General features: G+C 35.2%; 1 protein-coding gene across 1 annotated transcript in view; it reads left to right on the top strand.

Moving 5' to 3' along the window:
• Nucleotides 1-19,015, top strand: part of PIK3R4 (phosphoinositide-3-kinase regulatory subunit 4) — a 64,880-nt gene that overhangs the window by 24,586 nt on the left and 21,279 nt on the right. Inside the window, exons 7-13 of the mRNA XM_003781713.3 lie at nucleotides 1,495-1,668; nucleotides 6,404-6,549; nucleotides 8,713-8,916; nucleotides 10,908-11,109; nucleotides 12,650-12,837; nucleotides 14,001-14,211; nucleotides 16,850-17,015. Coding sequence (XP_003781761.1) covers nucleotides 1,495-1,668; nucleotides 6,404-6,549; nucleotides 8,713-8,916; nucleotides 10,908-11,109; nucleotides 12,650-12,837; nucleotides 14,001-14,211; nucleotides 16,850-17,015 — 1,291 coding nt within the window. The remainder of the gene's footprint in view (nucleotides 1-1,494; nucleotides 1,669-6,403; nucleotides 6,550-8,712; nucleotides 8,917-10,907; nucleotides 11,110-12,649; nucleotides 12,838-14,000; nucleotides 14,212-16,849; nucleotides 17,016-19,015) is intronic.

Raw genomic sequence — 19,015 nt, forward strand, 5'->3', positions numbered from 1 at the left:
GCATCACAGCTCACAGCAACCTCCAACTCCTGGGCTCAAGCGAGTCTCCTGCCTCAGCCTCCCAAGTAGCTGGGATAACAGGTGCCTGCCACAACGCCCGGCTATTTTTTGGTTGCAGCCATTATTGTTGTTTGTCAGGCCTGGGCTGGATTTGAACCCGACACCTTAGGTGTATGTGGCTGGCGCCTTAGCCTCTTGAGCCACAGGCACCGAGCCCTGTCTTCTTCTAAATCCTATTTTTATTTCTTTTCTTGGGAAAAGGTGATAGTTTGAATTTCCCCCATCTGTTGAATAATTCATGTGTGTTTTGAAACATATCTTTATATTCTTTTTTTCATTTTAAAATAATTTGATTTTGTTTGTAAAAGTAACATATACTTACTGTAGAAATTTTGGAATATATAGAAACTAATATGAAAACACATAGCCTCGATTCCTGCTATCTACTCAGGTACCACCACTGTTAATGTTTTCTTACCATAACTCTTCTTCTTCCCTTTGCATCTCATTTCTCCCATTCTGCCACCTCTGCTGATGGTTAAGAGCAGGCACTATGGAGTCAGACTGTTGAGTTGCAGTTGTCAGTTTGTCAGTTACTGTTCTACTCCTGATTTGCACTATAACATTAAGGCCTCTCTTTCTTTCCGTGTCTATCTTTCTTTCTTTTTTTTTTTTTTTGCAGTTTTTGGCTGGGGCTGGGTTTGAATCCGCCACCTCTGGCGTATGGGGCCAGCGCCCTATTCTTATGAGCCACAGGTGCCGCCCCTATGTCTACCTTTCTTATTCTTTGGTTAGTTGAGAATTCAGTTTATTATGACTGTGATCAGAGAGAAAAGTTATATTTCTTCTTCACCTTCTCTGTACTATCTACATTCTTTCTTATCAGTCTTATTTGTTGATTGGAATCTATTCCATTTTTCTTACAATATTCTAAAAATTTGTCAGCTTTAGCTCTGATTTGGGCTGACTGATTTCTAGATTATTGCCAGCTGTCATTCTTTTCCCCCTTGAATTCTTTGGTTAAATTTGTCATTTGTACTTTCTACATTTCCCTTTTTATTTTGCTGGTTTCTAAGTTTCTAAGAAACTTTCTTAGAAAGGGTTGCATGGGAAGTAACCTTTACAGTCCTGGGGTATCTTGAATTGACTGAGTATAGAATTCTTAATTGACTGAGTATAGAATTCCTTTCATGACTTTGAAGGTCTTCTCATCTTCTAGCCTCCATTGTTGCTGAAGATCATCTGATGCTAATCTAATTTTTCTTCCTTTTTAGGAGACCTAAATTTTCATTTTTGTAAGTTCTTTGGATCTTTGTTTTTCTATGGTGTCTCATAATTTTTTGATTTATTATGTTGGAGTAGGAAGTGCAATGTGTTTACTGGATTATCAGTCAATATGCTTGGCTTTCATTTAATTTTCTTATTTTACTTAGTGATAAACACATATGTACTTTGAAAATTGAATAATCATGTAACGTTGCTTTTCATTTTCAGGTGTTGCTGCCTATGTTGGCTGGCAAAGCTCCTCAATTCTCAAGCCTCTACTACAACAAGGTCTTAGTGATGCTGAGGAATTTGTTATTGTGAAAGCTCTTAATGCCCTTACTTGTATGTGCCAGTTGGGGCTTCTACAAAAACCCCATGTCTATGAGTTTGCCAGTGACATTGGTAAGTTTCTGTTTCTCCAAATTAGAATGAGAAAATTAGGGTATGGGAAGAACTTTATTAATATTTCTAGGTAATATATAGTAAGAATTGTAGCCTTATTCTTCTTACTATTGATTGTGTGGGTGTGTATATATGATTATATGCATGTGTGCATGTTTCTGTATATGTTTCTTCAGCCCAGGTTGGGAAGTATCACTTTGTTTTTGTCACCCTTGAGAAAAAATGAATTTTTTAACATGTGTGTAAATCCTTGACTGGTCTAAAGATTAAACTTATTTTTTAGATACTTGACCACTAGTCAAGTTGAAAATTGGAAGTGAAGGATTATCTATGACATTTGTCATTGCATTGATTGCCAGTTACGAATTCCTAATATTGAAGTTATCAATGTTAGTGATTTTATGAACTACCAAAGGAAAGAATTACTTGACCTTGATAGTACTCATTATTTCTCTCAAACTTTTTAAAAATGCAGAATAAGAGCAAATAAATGTGGCAAATTCTAAAATTAAGAGTATCTCAAACTTTTAATTTCATTATTGTTTCATTTTAACAAAGGAAGCAAGGTAACATTGCCAGTTGGCTCTGTATTGGGAGGATCTAAAATCTTAGAAAATTGTCTTTTTAGATAAAATACCTAATTGCTACTAAGTGCTTTGCAAAGAAAATTAATAAGAAAGTTGGAATTGGTTAGACTTGAATAATCAGTTTTCCTGGAGGCAATCCTCAGAGAAAAAAGATGGGACGTTATTTGATGGTTGCGAAACTGTATGGTAGATAGTAGAGATTAAAAAAAATTCTGTAAAATTTTAAGGCATGAATATAGATTTTTTAAAAAATTGTGGAAATTAAAAAACATGTAGATTTTTTTATTTTGCACTCTAATATCTAGAATTGTTCTTTTGGTTTATAATTTTAATTTGGTTTGAATTTTTTAATGATTATGTTGCAAGTAATCATAAATTTGGTAGAAAATTGTTGGATATTGGCAACACAATCATAATAAGACTCTCTGTTGCTTAGAAATTTTGTTTTAAATTTCAGATTAATATGAGGGTATAAATGATTAGGTTACATTGTTTGCGTTAGATAAAGCCAAAGTTGTAGCTGAGCCTTTCACGTAGGTAGTGTGCCATTATACCCTGACATTGTGCCTGTTAGGTGAGAGAGCACACCAGTCTGCCTTAATTGTGTTTTCTCTTGTGTGGGTGTGTAGTTGTTACTTAGAAATGTTTTGATTGTTTGAATAAGCTGCAGGGTGCTAAACTTTGAGGGATTCATTATCTCTAAGTTTTTGCCATTTTTTTTAAGAAGCTAGTGACTCAGGAACCCAAAGTGATCAATACTATAATAAAACAAAATATATTAGGGTGTTTTTTGAATTTCTGGTCCTGTGTAGTGTAAGGCAGTAATAGAAAGCAGCCATTCTCATAATTTGTAAGGAGAAAACATATTATCTTTACATGTCTATCTTGCTTGCTACCTGGACTATTTTCGTGTTTTAATTTTTGTGAATTCTTACATCAGTGTTTTCTTTCTCTCCTGTGAAAATGGCCCTACCTCCCAGATTGAATTGAGTTGTTCTTGTTTTGGACTTTGATCTTTATCTTAATAAACCTCTGTGTGTGTGTGTGTGTGTGTGTGTGTGTGTGTGTATTTGTGCTATAATTTTACATAATACATTTCTTCTGTTGCTTTGTTATTTGGAAATTATTTTTGACATTTAAGGTCCATGGAGTTGGGCCTGAAACCTTAGTTCACTGGGGCTACCCTTGATCCTGGATTCATAACAGCCAGCCTGTGATGGAATTCATTGGTGTGGGCTTGCTGACTTTGTTAATGAGAGTGAGCCTGGAGGCTGTGGATACTGGCCTGAAACTTGGGTGCATGGGGGCTGATCTGGTGCTAGGACAAGCCTTAAGCCTGAGTCTGCTTGGCCCAGCTTAGGCCTTGTGCCTGGTCTGTGGGGATAGGCCTGGTCCTTAATGCAAGGGCCCATTAGAGTGTGTCCAGAGTCTGAGACCATAAGTATGAGCCTGGGCCTGGACCTACAGTGCTTAGGTGGGTTCCCTAGTCTACTGGGGTGGGCTTGAACCCTGGGTCCTCTCCAGCCTGTGTCCTCTAGGGCCTACTGAGCACTGGGGCTGGTCTGGAGACTGAGTCTTCAGGGACAGGTCTGCATCCTGGGTCCATAGTGGCTGGCCTGGAGTGTGTGACTTTAAGGGCATAGAGCCTATGTAGGTAGGCTGAGGACCTGGGTTTTACTGATTTGGGCTTGGTGCTGTGGCCTGTGGCAAAGTTGGGTACTCACTTAATCTTCTCACCCCACTTGGGAAGGTATTGCTCTGCACTGTGCTGCCCAGGCTCAGAGGCTGTTCATGTGTTTAAGTGGATAATTTGAAACTATCTTTCCTACCTGTTCAAAGTGGCTTTTCTTACTTTTCTGCTGTACCCAAGTATGCTAATCTTTCATCTGGACTCCCTACCTCTTATAATGGTGTTTTCATATGTGGATAGTTGTTAAAATTGATTTCACTACAAGGAATTGAATCCTGAAATGTCCTGTTCTGCCATCTTTCTGATATCACTATTTGTTGTAGTGATTTTTAAAGGCGGTTTTGAAGGTTATCATGATTTCTTTGGCAGCCCTTTTAAAAACTACATACTTGGCCAGGCTCATGTCTGTAATCATAGTGCTCTGGGAGGCCAAGGTGGGTGGATTGCTTGAACTCAGGAGTTTGACACAGCTTGAGCAAGAGCAAGACCCCATCTCTACTAGAAATAGAAAAAACTAGCTGGGTGTTGTGGCAGGTGCCTCTAGTCCCAACTACCAAGGAGACTGAGGCAGGAGGATCACTTTAGTCCAAGAGTTTGAGGTTGCTGTGAGCTATGTTGACACCATGTTGACACCTCAAAGTTGACAGAGCAGAGTTGACACCACTCTGCTCAGGATGACAGAGGGAGATTTTGTCTAAAAAAAGAAAAAAAAAAACTACACTCTTACCACTTAAATATTATGAATACTTCTCTCATGCTTCTCAATTCAATAGTTGAAATGTATTGAGTAGAGAAAAGACTGAATATTCTGTTTTATAGTCATCCCTTTGCTGCAGGCTCCTTATTTTTTGAGTATTATAAGTGCTTTATTTTAGTCAGCTACTTACTGATACAACTTTATAGCAACCACAGAATCTCAGTAATTATTTCAATAAATTTCTCCTCATGCGTCTGCAGGTTGTATGGGTGGTTCTGCTTCTGGCTGTGCGTCTTCAGATTGTCTGTGGTGACTGTGATTCATCTGTCTCACTCTGGGGCCCTGGTTGTAGGGGCAGCAGCTACCCACGTTATGTTCTTCTCATGGTGACGACAGAAACATGGGGTAAACTACTTATGCAGCTCATTTCAAGTTTCTATTGCATTACCTTTGCTAATACTCATTGCCAAAGCAGGTAATGTGACCGAGGGAAAGGCAGGGAGCACAGAAGTATTGGTTATGTATCACAAGGACTTACAGAGTGTGTGTGTGAGTGTGGTTATATAATGCAGGAAAGTTAAGAACTGGGGCAAAGAATTCAATATGATACCGTTCCCAGCTCCTGTTAAGCCACTATGGGCTTAGCTACTTTCTGAAGTTTAGTCAGTGTTTTCTCAGTCCTCATTTTCTCTCTTGTCAGAGGGAAATAAATATACCATCCCTCTCTTGTTAGATGGACCAGAAGCTCAGGGTGTTCATGAAATGACCAGAACTCTTTTCGTGTATAAATAGAAGAACTGGAAATGTGAGAACTTTGGGAGAAAGATTTTGAACACCTCTTGTCTCCTTCTCCTTTAAATATATATGTATTATGATGGTGTTCCTCTTCTCTGTTAACTTGAATTTCTTACGAAATAAACATCCCCTGAATGCTAGTATCTTTAAGTGCTCAGAGCTAATACAAATACTTTTTTTCCTTTGCTTTTAGAAGTTTGACTTCATTCTAAATCAGATTAATGTAGCATGTAGTAGTTCATACTTTATTTTCTTTTATGTAAAGAAATCTTTTATTAAATCAATAATTGTAGGCTTAATATGTAAAATTGTTGAAAAGGGTGAAAAGGCATTCATTTACTTTTCTGGTTTAATATTATATTTTGAACTTTTTAAGAATAGGCATTATGTCTTCTGCCTTTTTTGTTTCCATTCATGATGTCTTATGAATGAAATTATGAATTGTATATTAAATTTGCAGAATGTCAGATAGGTCAGATTGTTTCCTTAAACTTAGACGGTGGCTTGGAGAAGTAAGAACTCCCCAGTTTCCCTGCTGCTTCTGTGGTGGATGCTCTTTGCTTGAACTTCTGTGGGGTACATCTAGGGGAGTGACAATTTGCTGTGCATTGTTGGGACTTTTTGTGTTTCTGTATAATAGTTTAAGTCTAGTATAAGGAGTAGGTGCCTACCTATTTTTAGCCCTACGTAAAAAATATGTATATATTTTAAATCCTCAGAAAGAGATAACTTTTTATTTTATAGTACTACTAACATTTATGATAAGAGAATATTACCTAATAATAGTGTGTTCATTTGGTTGAGTTTTTGCCTCGGTGTAAATGAGTATGTGAAGGCATTTGATAGTAACATTGCAGTATAATCCTTTTCTCAGTTATGGTATAATGTGAAGTTTGTTCATACTGATAGTTTGAAATGAACAAGTTAACTTATTTGAAACATACCTTTTTTCCCCTCCCTCTTTAGCTCCCTTCCTGTGTCATCCCAACTTATGGATACGCTATGGTGCTGTGGGATTTATCACAGTGGTAGCCCATCAAATAAGTACTGCTGATGTCTACTGTAAACTGATGCCTTATCTCGACCCATATATTACCCAGCCAATCATACAGGTATACATGTTCCAACTTATAGTCAATCCTCCCTCCAAACTGTGTCCTTTAACAAAATGTTTAGAAAGTCCTATTTTTTCTTTAAATTTTTAGAAATTTAAATTGGACTATTGCATTTTCATACTCATTTCTAACTTTTTAATGTTAATAGGCCAAGCAACTTGGAAGATGAGAAAAATTCAAGAGAATGTTGTTATATATCATGTTATGCTTAATATAGCATGTAGTAGTTCATACTTTATTTTCTTTTATGTAATTTTGTAACTCATTTGCTATTAAAGTGAATATAATCTGGTAGAAATGCATATTGATGGACCTCTGCTTTTTATTGTAAAATGTATAACTGATTTCAGCCAAAGTCATCATTTATAATAAATTAGCAAAAGTCCCTGGTTTTATTTTTTTTCCTTTTTCATCTAACCAATTCCTCCCTTCCACCCCCTGGCCTTTTACCTTTAGCAATATAGTTCTTGATAATAAACTTTGGGTCTATGGTTTGTACAAGGTAAATTTTATTTACCTAGCTTGTCAGTGTTTATATCCTTCATCTTGCTAGACAGCCAACTATCAAAATAGATACTTAAATTAAATGAAACATTGAGTCTCATGAAACGTTCTGTCTGTTAAAATAATGTGAAAAAATGGGCGGTGCCTGTGGCTCAAAAGGTAGGGCACTGGCCCCATATACTGGAGGTGGCGAGTTCAAACCCAGCCCCAGCCCTCCCCAAAAAAATGTGAAAAAAAAAATTTTTTTTTAACCAAAACTTAAGTTTTTCACTTGGAAATTCACGTGCTTCTCTGGTTTTCTCCTACCTTTGTATCTTAATGTACCTTCCCTTAGAGAAAATGGCACGGCTAAAGTCTGGAAATAGGGCAGATTTTGCCACGTCTTCAGTCCTTACTTTCCTCATAGATTCATTTATTTCTGGGAATCATTATTCCTTATTTCATAGAGTTTAGAGAATTTTTTATCTTTAAGAATAATTTACGTATATATGAAAGATGGATAGCCCTACATGAAAAAAATGCCTTAAAAATGTTTATTTATGGCTCATTGGAAATTAGATATTGACTATTCTATTTAGAAGTTTATTCATTAAACATTTGCTTTTGACTGGGCATGGTAGTTCATGCCTGTAATCCTAGCACTTTGAGAGGCTGATGCCAGTGGATCACTTGAGCTCAAGAGTTTGAGACCAGCCTGAGCAAGAGCGAGACCCTGTCTCAACTAAAAGTAGGAAAACTAGCTGGGTGTTCTGGCAGGTGCCTGTAGTCCTAGCTACTTGGGAAGCTGAGGCAAGAAGATCACTTGAGCCCAGGAATTTGAGGTTTCTGTGAGCTATGACTCCACAGCACTCTACTGAGGGCAACAGAGTGAGACTCTGTCTCAAAAAAAAAAAAAATTATATATATATATAATCTTTAAAAAATAAACTTTTGCTTTTATTATTGGTTTGTATTTTGAGAGGCCAGGATCAGGAGTTAAGAGGCTACTTAGGCATTTGTTTCATGAATCTAATCTTTGTACAGTTTAGGTTGGGCAAAAGATGCCTTTTATGCTGCTTTCCACTGGTCAATGCACCAGGTAGTTAACTACATCTAAAGAAAGTGCTCATTCATTTTCTTATATAGTCATTGACAAGGAAAGTATTCTTTTGGATAATAAAAGGAAGGATTTTATCAATTCTATGGAAAGAGTAATGAATAATATTTTTTAGAAGTGGTTGAATCTTTTGGGATCAGTAATGACTGAAGGAAGAAGATCTGTGGTTATTGAGTATCTTTTCTGGATCAGTGTCTACTGTTATTAGACCAGTGAACTACATATAGTTTTTAAATCTTGGATGTCATCTGATGTATTGGGATCTAGAGAAGACTCTGTATTGTTTTCTAAAATTTTCTAGCATAGGCAGTTGTATTAGCCTTCCAATGTGATAGACACAGATTTGTGCTCTGTGCTGACAGTAAAAAGTAAGAAATGCCTTACCCTTTTTTCACTAGTGTTTTTTTCCTTCTATACAAAAATGGCGGCTGTTGACATATTTTATTTTCTTAGGAAATAAACACCTGTGTTAACTATTCATAAGTTGTATTTATTGAATTTGAAAATAATTATACTGTATGTTGTATTTTTGGCTGATTCTGTTTATTTTTCTAATATAGATTGAAAGAAAACTTGTTCTACTCAGTGTTTTAAAAGAGCCAGTAAGTCGCTCTATATTTGATTATGCTTTGAGGTCTAAAGATATCAGTAGCTTATTCAGACATCTTCATATGCGTCAGAAGAAACGAAATGGGTCTCTTCCTGACTGCCCACCACCTGAGGATCCTGCAATAGCACAGCTTCTGAAGAAATTGCTCTCACAGGTTGTACCAACTTGCTGAAATCTTATATTTAAATTCAAATTTTGTAAAACTGTTGAAGTGTTCATTTAGCTATTAAAATATTTTTTATTGATTAGTGTTACATTATAAAAAATGAAGACATTAACATGGCAAACATTTTATGCATTTGCCTTGGTATCCAAGCAAAGATATTAGGAAGATAAAGCATTTAATTGAACTAAATGAAGAATCATGGCAGGCCTATTAAGTTTCTTTTGTGATTACTGGCTAAGTAAATGAGGGAATGTAGAAATAACCTTAGATTTAAGTAATATTCTTGATTTAATAACACATTTTGCCAAAACCAAAATGCACTTCAGCAAGAAGAAATGTGCAAAGCACAGATGCAGTATAGAAAGGTCCTGGTTCATTTTAGTCTAAATTTATTGAGTTCTCAGGACATGGAAACAGCCGAAATAACTTGATAATGAATCTAAGGCGAATAAACCAGCAGTTTACTGCTATATCTTTAAAGCCTATACATTTGGATCCATTAATGATTTGTCTTAAAACTAGGAAGTAATCTTTTTATTATAGTTTGGATTGATAATGTGGAACCTAGAAAAGTCAAGGCAGAAATAAAGAATACAGTTGGTGAATATGTGCTCCGTGAGCCATAAGGCAAATACTGAGGACGTTCATAGCTATCTTTAATTCTGCAGAATGTTTTTGTACAGAGAAATCTTGTCAGTCATCTCTTGTCTAACAAGAAAAGAAGATGAGAAAATGCATTCAGTTACAGAGACAGAATTTTTTAAGTTTTATGATGTAAATTCTTTCATGTATTATACTTGTCACGCATATCTACCACTGTTTGATGCCTGAGCGTTGGTTTAGGTGATTGAACATTGGAACAGGCTCCTGTGGGAAGCTGGTCAATACCATTTTGATTCTTTTAGATCTAGATTTGCCTGGAGGTTATGGCTGCCTCTGAATGTCTCTTCTAGGAGAGTGGTTTGTTTTCTTTTGTTTTTGAAGACTTGATTTGATGTGACTTGAATTTCTGAAGAGCTTTTTCTTTGGGTTTTCTCTTCAACATGGCTTATATATTAGATTTCTTCTATACTTTAGAAAGCAGTTTGTAGAAAATTGGATTCTGAGTCACATATTTTTTGTCATTTCTCTTGAGTAAGTATGGAAAAGATTTTGGCATGCAATAAAAATTATCCCAATCAAAATTATTTCTTTAGCCTTGGACCTTATGACTCTTTGTATTTCTTTTTTCTCCTACCAATCCTGTATGTTAAAGGCCTCCATCCTTAAATTTTATTTTCATTATAAGTCATCAGTTACCCTATGGAGGCACTCTAGCCCCTTATCCCTTCTTGTCACTTGCTAACATATAGGTTTTTCCATTAGTCCCTGATGCCAAAAACGCTGAAGACTGCTGACACAGATAGTAATAAGGCTGGAATTTGAACCCAGGTAGTCTGACTCCAGCCATTATCCTAGAATGCTAGTAGTTGTATTGCTTAGGTTTACAATTCAGCCAGCATTCTTATCAATTTCTCAGTTGTGTAAAATATTTATATATCATAGAGTGTCTTCACATACTTATTTAATGTAAATTTCTCAACACAACCAGAAGCAAAGTTGAAGTACATACATTCTTTTACTTAATATTGTACATTCAGAGTTTTTGTTTAGATATTATATGTATATTTATTGAATAGTTATCTATTACATGTTAAGTTCTTTGGAAGTGTCAAAGATGAATTAAATTTGAATGCTGTCATTTAGGAAGAGAGTTAAGATATAAATTATCAAATTAGAACGTGTCCTAATAGTATTCTGGGAGATCCCAGTAGTGACATGTTCTGTATCGATACTTTGTTTTCACTTACATGTGCTTGCTTCAATACACAAGTCTTTCAATTTTAAATTTGGGGTAGTTTGACCCTTTAGTTAGTCATTCTGAGGCCTGTTATTCCTTGTGAGAATAATCTAAAATATGTGGTTCTGTTTGGTTGTAGGGAATGACAGAGGAAGAAGAAGACAAACTTCTGGCACTGAAAGACTTCATGATGAAATCTAATAAAGCAAAGGCCAATATAGTGGATCAGAGCCACCTTCATGATAGTAGTCAGAAAGGTATAATTGACTTGGCAGCCTTAGGCATAATTGGGAGACAAGTTGATCTTGTTAAAACCAAACAAGAACCAGATGACAAACGGGGTTAGTATATTTCTTTGTGTATTGTATGTGTTTAGCTTACTATTATGAGTTATTTCATAAGACTGTTTTTTAGCTAGCTAATGATAAAAAGTCCCATTTCTCATATATAGAACTTTCAAATACACTGACTTCATTACTTAAGAGGGATATTTCAGGGAGGAAAAGTGAGAAAGGGAACCATACAATTAGGTGATTAAGTAATCTACCAAATCACAGCTCTGTATGTGATGAACCAAGGCTTAATTCCAAAGCCTTGTAATAAAATCATGTTGTCTCTGTGGAGGTATATGATTGAAGATGGAATTCTGTTTTTCTAATCCTTTCAACACCAACAACCTAAGGGCAATAATAGCCTTATATAAAAAAAGATAAAGGTTTGTGATTTATTATTAGTGGATAATACCCAATGAATTTAAAAGAATAGTTTTGCTATTTACAATGAAATACATAAGTAGAGACCAGAGAAGCCCTAACCATTTGCAGTCTTGATTTTTGAAACTGTTAGCTCTTCTGACATTGCCATTGATTGTATGAGGTTTTATATATACTGTTTTTGCAGGTGTAGTCACTAGTAGGTACATGGTTTTAAAAATTCCTCTATTTCAGCATTAGATTTTGAGAGCAGTTAGTCAATTATATTTAAAATCTTCTAATTGCTAATATTGGGATAAAGTATTTGTAATATAATTTTTAATGATTTATATCCATAAATAAAAGTATTAATACAAGTTAGTGAGAAAAGCACACCAAAAGAAAAAGGGGAAAGGATTTGAACATAAAACTGATTGATAGAAGAATAGAAATGCATATATATGAAAAGGTAAATAACAAATGCAAATTAAAACAATGATAAATGCCATTTTTTTTCTATATGATTAGCAGATACTGGTGATACCTGGTATTGTGAAGTGTGTATCATTAAAATATAGTTTATGAGGTTTATAAAGTTGAAGGAAAGCTGAAGCACCACCACCTAGTAAAAGTTCAGGCTATTACAGTTATGAGAGCAATTCATGCTATATTTTGGTAATGGTAGAACTTTGTGTTATTTACTTTTTTTATTGTTGGACAAAGATAAAAATAAAAGATTTTACATTTGTCTATAATAAGGATGTAGCTGTATACCAGTCAAATTTTTAAATTTCTTCTTTTTTTAGTTTCTGTTTGCTTTTGAAATAACTGATCCTTGAAATGGGGAAGTCATATTTAACATATTTAGCAGCATGGGCAGTGCCATTGAAGAAGTAGTTTTTATTGTCTCTTCTTTAGATAAAGTGGTTACTTGAAATTGAGCTAGCCTTAGGAAACTGGAGCGCAATTAGGTCTAATTATTAACACCACTGAAAGCACATCTGTTCCATCTGCTAGATAGGTGAAGTGAGAGTTAATGAGTTGATACATAAATATGAATAAATTAGAACTCTTAAAGAACAAATATGATGTGAAGTCCATTGCTTCCCCCCCACCTCTTAAGACAATAAAGCATATACTAATTTTAAAGGCTACCTTTAGACTAACTATTCTGAATATATTTTCATAGCTAGAAAACATGTAAAACAAGACTCAAATGTAAATGAAGAATGGAAAAGCATGTTTGGGTCTCTGGAGCCACCAAACATCTCACAGGCCCTACCTAAAGGGAGTGACCAAGAGGTGATTCAGACTGGGAAGCCTCCTCGTTCTGAGTCTTCTGCTGGCATTTGTGTCCCTTTGTCAACTTCTCCACAGGTACTGTCATCTAGACAGTAGTATTCCTTATGTCTTTGAATCTTATTCTGCTGTTTTATTTGTTTAAAAACTGTGTACCTTACTAGGAAAATCAATGTGGTGACTTGTCCTTCAGGGAGGACATATTTCTTTCTGAGACAGGTTTATCTTTAATTTTACAGCCAAGGGGAAGTCTAGTTATCAAAAGTGCCAAAAAGGTCTCATTTTAGAGTACTTGCCAATAAAAGTGATCTGAAATTGTGAGTTGAAGACATTATTATGAACTGGGATTATGATTAGGCTACAATAAACCATTTAAATTTTTTTATTCTTCCTTTAATATAACATAGTTACATTTGTAAAATAGCAAAAATACTTGTGGAAAGAAGTCTCAAGTTTGCTATATATGATAAATGTCACGATGATTTTGACAGAGACGGTTCCCAACTTAAAATGGTTTGTTTGACTTAATGATGTTTCTACTTGTCCGTGGTAGGAAAGCTATATGTGTTCAGTAGATACTGTGCTTTTGGTACCCATATAATCATCTTGATTTTCACTTCGAAAACAGTGTCAGCTAGTGAATACTTTACATATTATAAAATAGGCTTTGTATTTGATAATTTTGCTTAAGTGTAGGATACTATAAGTGTTCTGGGTATGTTTATGGTAGGGTATGCTAAGCTGTGATATTTAGTAGGTTAGGTTTATTAAGTACATTTTCTTCTTATGATAATTCAATTTATGCTGGGTTTATTGGGATGTTAACTCTGTTCTGTTATCAAGGAGCCTCTGTATTTGAAATTAGTTTGTAATTTTTGTAACTAATCATATCTTAAAAGTATTAATTGAACTAGACTGATAAAATTGAAATTCTCTTTCTTTTCATTTAAATTAATGAGAATTTTTGTTTAATGTTATTTTTATGCTGAAAATTTTTTTTACCTAAATGTAGAAGTTTGGAATTGTACCATTTGTGGTTATCTAGGTTTTCATTGAGAAAACATCATTCAGTTAGACAGATTTTAAAACTGGTACATTAATAGGGACAAAAAGCTGATACATAGATTTTAAAACTGGTACATTAATATGGACAAAATGCACAGGTAAAACATGGGTACCTTTTTGTATTCAAATGTATTTTGTTTATGACATAAACATCTATAATTCTATTTGTTTTGCAGGTTTCAGAAGTGACAAATGTCCAGAGTAAGAAACCGGTAATACAAGTTTTAAGTAGTACAATTCTGCCATCCACTTACCAGATTCGGATCACAACTTGTAAAACTGAACTTCAGCAGCTCATACAACAGAAGCGGGAGCAGTGCAATGCTGAGAGGATCGCCAAGCAAATGATGGAGAATGCGGAATGGGAGAGCAAACCTCCTCCACCTGGTAAAAGTCCCCGCAGATAGGTAGTTGTGTTCCACCTGGGTGCCTGAGCCTAGACTCTAAGTTAGGAAACTGATCCTTAATTACCAGACAAGGACGTGAGAACAAAACTGTCATTTGGGAGATGCAGAACAAAGAGCAATAAGTGAGAAATCTTAAATTATTATTTGTGGAACTGGATCGTTTTAGTTGGGGGGACAACTTGCAGTGTCATATTTAGGCTGGTTTCTTAATATTCATAATTTAGTCTGTGCTTCATTTTCCCCATTTATAGTAGTTGTTTTTACCTGCTATTGTCATGTCACTTTCTCATTGAATGTCAGGCTTCTTGGAACTAAACTCTTTTAATTTCTGGAAGATTTAACATACATCTATTAATATTATGTAAGAGAAAGGCAAAAACTTTTGAAAATAATATTTTTAAAAAGAAAACAGCATTACCTCATAATCCCACCACTTAGTGGTTATCAACATTAAGATTTTGGGGATGTAGTTCTGTAACCCTAGGAGATTTAAAAGAAATTTAAAGGTACTTCAGATAAAATTATAGCTCAGCTATGTTAGCAGGTTTGTCTGGTGTAGTATGGCAGAGTTAGTCTTTGATATTAGGTTAGTAGATTTCTAAAAAAGTTTTATGAGTTTCTATACTTAGATTTTAATAACAAAAATTTAACTTGAAAATTCTCTGAGGAGAAATTTATAATGTGCTTATGTGTAGACTCTTAAGAATCATGTGAATTCCTATGGGCCTCTGATGTGAACTTGGGAAGATGCTGGTAGAAGTCAGTGATTTAAGGTTTTAGAAAATATTATTAAGTGTCAAGTGGCATCTCTAGTCACATAATTTTTCTTATTAAAATAAATATCTTGGAATGTTTAAGCTGTTTCCTTGATATAAGTCAGTATTTTTACAGGCTGTCCTTTAAAAAAAGAAAAAAGTTGACCACAAATTATCTACTTAATTTTATGATAGGATTGGTTTTTATAAGTGGCATTTTATTTTTACTGGAATTACACATTTTATTTAGTAAATCACAGAAAAGATGTCAGATTTTGTGGTTCAAGGAATATACAATGACTGTTGGACTCTTGATGTTTTTCTTTCCACACTTTAGTGGTTGTGTGAAATTGATTTTCTTTACAGGGAAATGTTCAATCTTGTCTGATAGATTGTCTAGACTGTTTGACAGAGTAGTTTTGATCACTTTCAAATTCAGCATATTGTCCTTAAAAAGGATGTTCAGCTGTTGTTCCCACACATGAGCTAGAGCTCCAAGGGAAAATGTTTTATTTGTTGCCTTTTCATTATTGTTTCTTGGTAAAAAAAAAAAAAAAAGTTATTTCTAAAATGGCATTGTTAACACTCAGTTACAATGCTGCCTGCCGGTACAGTATATTTTCAGCATAGCTTCCTGTTTTATTTTAATATTGAAGAATATTAAATATAATGAAATGTTATATTTAGTATGATACAAAAAACTTTATTCATCAAACATTGAAGATAGTTATGTGCAGTGACCTATGCTAAGTACTATGAATGATTCAGAATGCATAAGACATGGTTTATGGATTCAGGGATTGTATAATTTATTTTAGGAAATCACACACAAAGAGAATATACATAATAAAACACAGGGCTCGGCGCCTGTGGCTCAAGTGGCTAAGGCGCCAGCCACATACACCTAAGGTGGCGGGTTGAATCCAGCCTGGGCCCGCCAAACAACAATGATGGCTGCAACCGAAAAAAAAAAAATAGCCAGGCGTTTGGCCGGCACCTGTGGTCCCAGCAGCTTGGGAGGCAGAGGCAGGAGACTCGCTTGAGCCCAGGAGTTGGAGGTGGCTGTGAGCTATGCCATGGGGCACTCTACCCAGGGGGACAGGTTGAGGCTCTGTCTCAAAAAAAAAAAAAAAACACACACTCACACAGAAGGTTTTAGATATTGTAAAGAAAATTATCTTGTAACAAAGAAAATTACATTGGATGGTCTATGAATATTATGGGGCTATAATTTATAATACCGTTTTTATTTCATACTTATAGAATAAATGATTGCAGGTAGAGAGGGAATTAACCAATGTTTGCGTCTTGACTGTGAGTTAAGGACAATGTTATACTCTTTCTTATATCTTGTTTATACATACAGTTGCCCCTTGGCTACGTAAATACTCCTCATTTTACATTTGAGGAAAGTATGGCTCAGAGAATTTAAATAAGTAGCACAAGGTTACACTTTTATGGTAGGTAGATTTGGGTCTGTGTGACTTTAATGTTCCTTTATGCCCAGTTTTTGTAGGGTAGGGTAGTTGTTAACTCATGCTACTGAGTCAATGGTCATGGTTTTTAGGGGTGGCAGGTAACTGCTTTGTCTTCTCAGATACTGGAGAAGGGGCGCAGATGCAGTCTCTCTGAAGCTATTTGAGTAACACTCAATTGCTATCTTGATGCCTTACTCAATAAATATGTCTTGGTCTAGTATCAAGTATCTAGTATCAGGTATTATCAACTACCTTTGTTAGTTATCAATAGCTTTTAATTATTTACTCATTATGATTATTCTCAAGGTGGTTGTTGGTGATTTTAACTAGAGGATGAGTAGGAGATTATTATAACTTAAGATAACACTTGTTTGCTTTTCCTTAGGGTGGCGTCCTAAAGGGCTACTGGTTGCACATCTTCATGAGCACAAATCGGCTGTGAATCGAATTAGAGTTTCTGATGAGCACTCACTGTTTGCAACATGTTCAAATGATGGCACAGTGAAGATCTGGAACAGTCAAAAGATGGAGGGGAAGACGACCACCACCAGGTGACATATGCGCAGGGGTGGCTTAATTCATTCTTTGAGGTCAACAAATACTTAGTGAATTCTTACTCTGTGACAGGCACTTGTTTTGGGTGCCAAGGATAGTGGACAAAATCCCTCTTCTGTAGAGCTTACCTTCTAGTGGAAAGTGAGAGACAACAGTAGTATAAATAAGTAAAACATACAATGTGTTAGATGATAAAACAAGAAAGTTATACAGCAGGAAAGGACGCCAGGAAATGTGATAAGGATTGGGTAGAGTAGAATTTTAAGTACTTGTCTAGAGAGTGTCTCACAGAGAAAATGACATTTGAGGAAAGAATTGAAAAAAGTGAGAGAAAAAGCCATTGTGGAGGAGCATTCCAGGCAGAGAGAACAGGAGTTCCAAAGGTCTTGATGAAGAAACATGTTTGGCATGTGTGAAGAACAGCAGAAAGGTCTATGTGGCTGGAAAGAGCAAGAGGAAGGGTAAGAGGAGTCAGAGTAGATTGGGCCTTATACAGGCTATTGTAAAGACTCTGAGTGAGATGGGGAGCCTTTAGGGAGTTCTGAGCAGAGGAGAGACAAGATCTGAGTTAGATGAAAACAGTTACTCTGGTTGTTGTGTTGAAAATAGACTGGAGGACAAGGTAGAAGCGGTTAGGAGACTAAAACAGTAATTCAGGCAAAAGATGGTGGCTTGGGACAGGGTGGTAGGAGGGAGGTAGTGAGAAGATGTTTTGATGGTAGAGCCAATAAGACTTGTTGAATGGATTAGATGAAATACGAGCAAGAGAAAAGTCAAGACGTGGTAGAATGACTAGCTGTGTAAGGAAAACAAGTACTGTGCCATTGTTCCACTGTTGTGGCTATGATGGAGATAATTTATGACTTGAAATCCCTAAGACTTTAAATATGCATGATATGATTTTGATAAATTTGATTATTATAAGTATTCTAGACTTATAGTTACGTACCTACTTAATTTTCAGTCTGTTTACCACCCCCTTCCCTCTCTTTCTCTTTCCTCCTACCCCCTCCACACACACAGACATGTGGAGGATGCCAAAAATGCATATACATTTTAAAAAAGGAAAAACTGTATTAAAATTGTATATTCAGTATATACTGATAATGAAAGATGATGTAAGTCATGTGGAACACCTTTTGTAATTGCAAAAGTTAAGTTGAATATGACTTGAGTATTACAAATTTAGTGGTTTTTTATTTCTTAAAATGTGTATACACTTTTTTGGCACCCTCTTTATATTTACACACACACACACACACACACAGCAGTTCTACAATATTCATATTGGTCTGAAGAGAAAGCTACTAGAAAGCAAAATTGAATCTTACCTGCTTATAAAAAGATGTGGGGAGTCTCTGATGCTTTTGTTGTCATTAATTTATTGACCATAACCATTAACCATAAAAGTCCTCAAACAGGAAAATATCCTTGATAATAAGTTTACTCCTTATTTAACATCCTGACAAATTTTTTGTGTTGATTGTTAATATTTTTACATTACATTTTTTACACTTTTTTCTCTGTATTTTTATACTATGCTTAATTATTGTTTTTATATTCATTGTTTTGGTATTACATTGGTGAGAACATAATTAAAAATCAGTGAGTCCATGTCACAACTTTTTGTCAACATTTTATTATAAAATTTAAAACCTGCAAGATAAATTGAAAGTCTTTCAGTGAATATCCGTGCCCATGCCACCCAGATTTTACAGTTAATAAGTTTTTTGTGTTTGCCAAGTCTTACAACTTTCCATCTGTCTACTTCTCATTAATCCAATTTTTAATGATTTCAAAATAAACTGTAGATATATTAGTCCCTCAGGACACATGTCATTAACTAGAGTTCAACATTTACTTACAGTTCCTTTTTGATATAAAGTTTATATATTGTGAAGTATATAGATCTTAAGTGAACTATTCTATGAGTTCTAGCAAATACATATACCTCTGCAACCTGAACCCCTTTCAAGATACAGAATATGACCAGGAT

Source organism: Otolemur garnettii, unplaced genomic scaffold (assembly GCF_000181295.1).
Source record: "Otolemur garnettii isolate 467f Iridium unplaced genomic scaffold, OtoGar3 scaffold00002, whole genome shotgun sequence".
NCBI lineage: Eukaryota > Metazoa > Chordata > Mammalia > Primates > Galagidae > Otolemur > Otolemur garnettii.